Source organism: Magnolia sinica, chromosome 12 (genome assembly GCF_029962835.1).
Source record: "Magnolia sinica isolate HGM2019 chromosome 12, MsV1, whole genome shotgun sequence".
NCBI lineage: Eukaryota > Viridiplantae > Streptophyta > Magnoliopsida > Magnoliales > Magnoliaceae > Magnolia > Magnolia sinica.
Genome location: NC_080584.1, coordinates 31,659,366 through 31,664,696, shown reverse-complemented (window position 1 = coordinate 31,664,696; position 5,331 = coordinate 31,659,366). Strand labels below are relative to the sequence as shown.

The 5,331-nt window shown below is 38.9% G+C and overlaps 1 protein-coding gene across 9 annotated transcripts; it reads left to right on the top strand.

Moving 5' to 3' along the window:
• The first annotated feature begins 269 nt into the window (after positions 1 to 269).
• LOC131221191 (uncharacterized) lies at positions 270 to 4,182 on the top strand. 9 transcript variants are annotated; one of them, XM_058216358.1, is made up of 8 exons: positions 1,074 to 1,284; positions 1,423 to 1,526; positions 2,110 to 2,287; positions 2,434 to 2,599; positions 3,074 to 3,151; positions 3,318 to 3,395; positions 3,731 to 3,769; positions 3,858 to 4,182. In XM_058216358.1, exons 3-8 carry the CDS (start codon positions 2,220 to 2,222, stop codon positions 3,942 to 3,944), a joined length of 516 nt encoding a protein of 171 aa, XP_058072341.1. In that variant the 5' UTR covers positions 1,074 to 1,284; positions 1,423 to 1,526; positions 2,110 to 2,219; the 3' UTR covers positions 3,945 to 4,182. The 9 variants fall into 9 exon arrangements, 7 of the variants coding, with proteins under 7 accessions (XP_058072347.1, XP_058072341.1, XP_058072343.1 ...); XR_009159095.1 differs by lacking the exon at positions 3,731 to 3,769 and adding an exon at positions 3,490 to 3,665 and having other exon boundaries at positions 1,086 to 1,284; XR_009159094.1 differs by lacking the exon at positions 3,731 to 3,769 and adding an exon at positions 3,523 to 3,665 and having other exon boundaries at positions 1,095 to 1,284.
• Positions 4,183 to 5,331: the final 1,149 nt, after the last annotated feature.

Below are 5,331 nucleotides of genomic sequence, written 5' to 3'. Positions count from 1 at the left end.
CCTTTTTTAAAAATTGGAAATTTTTAAAAAATTTATTAAAACAAAAAAAATAAAAAAGGGGGGGAAAAACAACCCCAAAATTTTTTTTTTTTTAAAAATTTCCCCAATATTTCCCTCAAACAAGTGCATGAGGCTAGTTTTTTTAAAAATGGGGAAAAAAAAAGGGCCCCAAATTTTTTTAATGTTTGCAGTAAGTTGCCTGCCTTAAAATTCACAAATTCAATGGATACATATCAATATTATAGATCTGGAAATTATCTCCTATAAAAGGGAATTAGAAAGTAGAAAAAGAGAAGATTATTGTTCACTTGAAGGCAAATTAGAAACTTTTATTATGAAGGAAAAATAAAGAACGAGGTTTGTAGCTACACCTACTTGAAGTTGATTATTGGCGAAGTGCTACCAATAGCAACCCATTAGCCATCACTCTTGTAATGTCATCATCATCTTAGCATTTCCCCTTGCAATTTTGAATGGCAGATTGAGAAAAAATTTAGGATCAACTCCCGATCAGTTACCAACCTTCCTCTTTTTACTGGGCTCATTGGACAGGCTATGCTCGCTTTGATAACACCCACATGCCAATAAAGTCTCACCAGGTATTGACCCAGAGCCTAACTTCACATGCATGCCTCAAAGGGAAAATAAACAATTAGGGTGATGGAGGAGCAGTTGTTAGGCAAACTGCTAGGCAGGAAGCAATAACACACATGATAGGTCATATTTGAGTAGTTGCCTCTTCAAACAGTCATTACTTCTTTTCATATACTTAAAAATCATTGCTTAGTATTGATCCTTTAGGAAAAAAAAGTGAAGTATGAAAAGTTTTAATGCCTTCAATTGCTGACAAGAAGCCCTGTCCCAAAGCATAATTCAAAGTGGGAGCAACACCTAGTTACAAGGTTTGTGCAACTATTGGTGCCAATACAGGCAGATGTATCATTTTCTAAGTTGTTGCTTCGTTAAGTAGCAGTTTCTAAAAAATTAATTGAGAGCAACAATTAAGCAATCTGTAAGATAAATATTATCAAGAAATAGTTAATAACACAGTAGGAAATTAACTCATTGATATTATTACTAACTCATATATTATTTTTTTTTACAAACATCATGTTAGACTTCTTTTTTTACTCCGTTCCAATTTTCTGTTTGATTTTTTATGTCCAGCGATTCAGGTTCATCGACGAAAGAATTCCATTGATGCATTGCTTGCCAAATAGGCCGTCCTTGCACCCCAAATGACAACCAAGGTGAAAGGCCTGAGATATATTTCACAAATATTTGGTATGTGATTTGCACTAATCATGGCCCACCAATTCGTATATGTAATGGTTGCCGTATTTCATAAATAACTGTTTTTTTTTATTATTATAAATAATGTATTTTATAAGTAGGGACTAATTCTCTTCGATTTTATCACAGATTCAAATATTAAAGAACCTGAGATGCAGATTGGTTTACCCACCAAAGTAAAACATGTGGCCCACATAGGGTGGGATGGCCCCTCTGTAAATGCCCCAATTTGGGTTAGTTCTTAAGATTTTTATTCAAACGCATTAAGGCTTTTTGATGAATAATGAATGCTTCTATGTGTGAATTATACGTTGGGCCTCGCCCCCTTGATCCAATGGTTAGGATCATCTGATAGATGTGATTGAATATGCGGCTATTCAATGCCGAGATCAATAAGCATGTGCATTGATTGGAGGGGTAGATAAGCAAGTTTAGCTTAAGATGCGATGATTTCATTTTTCTTTTCTTTCTTCTAAATTACGTAGATGAGTGAGTATAGATCATCGCCTGAATTTTCATCTGCGACATTAGAAACAGACTCTCTGACTAAATCTGCATGTCAAGGTTTGTTTTTCTTTTCATGGTTTTGCCACTATGCAACGCACGTGCTAACATGGGCCATCTGTGAGACATTGTGCCGTTCATTGGTGGGGCCCATTGTGCATGTGATCTGAACATCAATTTCATTATTATTATTTTTTAAAATTCTAAATTCTAAATTCAGCTTCTCAACTACCCATTTCATTTCCGTAAACTGTTCTTGCAGTTTCTTGCTTAAGTCTTTCTCAAGTTGTTTTCCTATTGTCTTCTTGCAAGTTGTTTTCCTGAAATCATGGTATCTGTTTTGATGATGGAGTGACCCTACAAGATGGATTGGATGTTATACACACCATGGAGCACGCCCTCTGTATTCACCACGCTGACATATGTTTCCTGCCCTAGATACCATGATTTCGGTAACCCAAGAGACCTCTTTGCTGAAAGATTATAAGAGGTACATGGAACTAGCAAGTTGTTTTCCTATTGTCTTCTATGAATAAAATGCACCTTTTTGCTTGATTACTCACTTTTTTATAGAAATAAGGTAGGTGTTGAACGGGGTTTCTGCATGTAATCCACCATTTGGGCTTTTGGTTCCAGGTTACTGAGAGAAAATGCAATGAAGTTTTTGATGGATGACATGTACAGAAACCCTGGGCCTCTTCAATTTGATGGCCCGGGCTCAGATGCCAAGTCTGTCACCCTGTGTGTTGAAGGTCAGGACTACATAGGCCGGATAAAGAAGCTGCAGGAGTATCTCGAAAAGGTCCTTTGTTGTTCCTATCTTGTTTGGTTACACGCATTGTTTTCTTAATTTTATTTCATCTGGATCAGAAAGGGGGAAACAAAATCCCATAGCGGATGATGAGTGGCATGCCTAAATGCATGTGAGTTGTGACAGTTATGATGTATCTCTTAAACATCTCTTAAATGCATGTGAGTTGTGACAGTTATCTCAATGTCACAATAATCAAATCTGTCCAATGCCTCTCCAGGATTCTTTATGGGGTATTCATACCCTGTAACAACATTGGAACTTTAGCAAACTAGAGTTTAAAGATGGGATTTTCTACTGCTATAATATTAGAATAGTGTGCACTATGCATACTTCCAGACCTATGTACATTATATGTGCTGCTATATCTCCTGTCAGTACTAATTTCTTCCAGGATTCTATTTTTCTTATAAGCCTATACTATTCACAATGGTGCCACTGCTCATGATACTGCATGGGTTGCAGATGCACATTACCTCTGAACGTCTTCACAAACAGTCGGTGGTAATAAAACAGATCTGCAAATTGTTTCCACAGTGCCGGGTAAGCACTTCACCCCTCTTGCATATATATACTGGATGAACAGTCAGATCACCACCGGAAGAGTGCACCCGGCTTCTGCTGTTGCTGGCTGTGCTAAAAAAGCTTGCGTGCTTCTGTTTCTTGATTTTTAGTATGAAATTGATGCATTTTTAACGATTTCTGTCAGGCGACTTTCCCTGGTTTATGGCTGTCCGACATAATGCCCGATTCATACAATGTTCCTGAAGTTCATGAGTCTCCAAAGGTAACTCCTTTTCCTTTTAAATTATTATTTTATTTATTTATTTATTTATTTTTTTGCAGCTAGTTTGATTTTTTGTTTTAAATGATATGATTAGAGGTAGTCTATGATGTTTGATGCAACAAAACAGGAAGTGTGCTAGAGTACACTCTTGCTTTTACTAGTGCTGCATTGGATAGATGTCGTAGCAAATGGAGTGCAGTTCCAAGGACAGGGTTCATTGACATTACAACTTCAAAGGACTTCTATCATGTTTTTAGTGGCCTTCAATTTGTAAGTTGCAACCTTGACAGATCTCTTAAATTGTGATAGAAAGGCCTTGTACGAATATTTTTCAGCTCTTATGGAGCCATGGGATGGACGTGCACTTGTATCATGTAAAGTTTGTGCTGGAAATGCTTCATGCTTTAATGATTCTGCATGTGACATGAGCATTTTGAACCTATATTTATTGTATAAATGCAGTTACTGATGGCCGGTATCTTAGAGCGACAGTGGACCAAAATGGATTGCGCCCTGGTCGCCTTTACATCACAGATAGTGGACACGTGATCCTGGCCAGTGAGGTTGGTGTTGTAGACATCTGCCAGAAGATGTGGCTAGGAAAGGAAGACATCTGATCGGTCCAGAAGGGGACCTTACCGAAACAGTTCATGTGGAAAGCTAGGAAAGGAAGACATTTGTAGTTTGTTTTGAAAACTTTAAATAGACCATTAATTGTTTTGTTGATATTGTGCTGATTGTTGTCTTAATGAATGTTAAATGGGTGAAATATGCACAGGTTCAATCATTTGTTGATTATGATATTGTTAGCTTTGGTTGAATAGAGAAACAAGGTCAAAAACCGAATTTAGCCTCGGTTGATGGCAAAAGAGGCTAAATTCATCTTTAGTCTCGGTTTTGCCTTGGTTATCTAAACAGAGACTAGAACACCAGTAGCTAAAGGCTTTAGCCTTGAATGTTGAGAGCCGATGTTAAAAATAGTATTAGCTTTGGTTGGAGGCAATTGAGGTTAAATTTGGATTTAGTCTTACTTGGAAACAATGGAGGCTAAAATTTTGATTTAGCCTCATTTTGAGAAAACTGAAGCTAAAAAGGTTCTTTTAGCTTCACTTGAAGAACTGAGGCTATAAAAGTCATTTTAGCCTCGGTTGCTAAAACTGAGGATAAAGCCTTTAGCCACGGGGTCTCAACCTCGGTTTGAATAACTGAGGCTAAAGGCTTTAGCCTCAGTTTTTAGCATTTTTAGCCACAGTTTTGAAATGGGGCTAAAGCCATATTTTCTTGTAGATCTCCTTGTTGAAAAGTAGAGGTTGCTAATCCCATAAGCTTGCATTGGGTATTCTGACTGCCTGCCGACGGATGGGCCTATGTGCTCATACCGCTGCTAGATCCAAGTCGTCCATTAGGTGGGTATATGTTGCCACGTGCAGTGGCCCTAGATGGACTATGCATGCATGCATGCATGCAGGAGTAACCCCTTTGGGGGGGACTTTATGCAGGTCGAGAGATCTAGGAGGATTATCTGTCCCATAGAGTCGTCCCACTGTAGGGCCCACCATCACAGCCGTCCAGTGCTCACCCCTTCAAGAAAATGGCAAGCTCATAAATCAGGGTCTCGGGCGGGTTACACCGTCTGGAACGGTGGAAAATCATATAAAAAACCACAAAATCACGTGGTGTAACACATCTGATTCCTAGAACGGCCTGATTTTTGGGTTGTCTCTGCATCCACATGGGCTCCAAACAATGGACAGGTTAGGGGCCCATAGACTGCACTGTTGGGCCCCATCTGATTCCTGAAAGGGCCAGATTTTTTATTGTCCCCCCATCCAGTTGGGCGGCAAACAGTGAATGGGTTGGATGACCCATCGGTTCCATGGTGGGCCCCACACAGACAAATGTCCATGTCTCATCTCTTTCTCTTGTGATGTGGCCC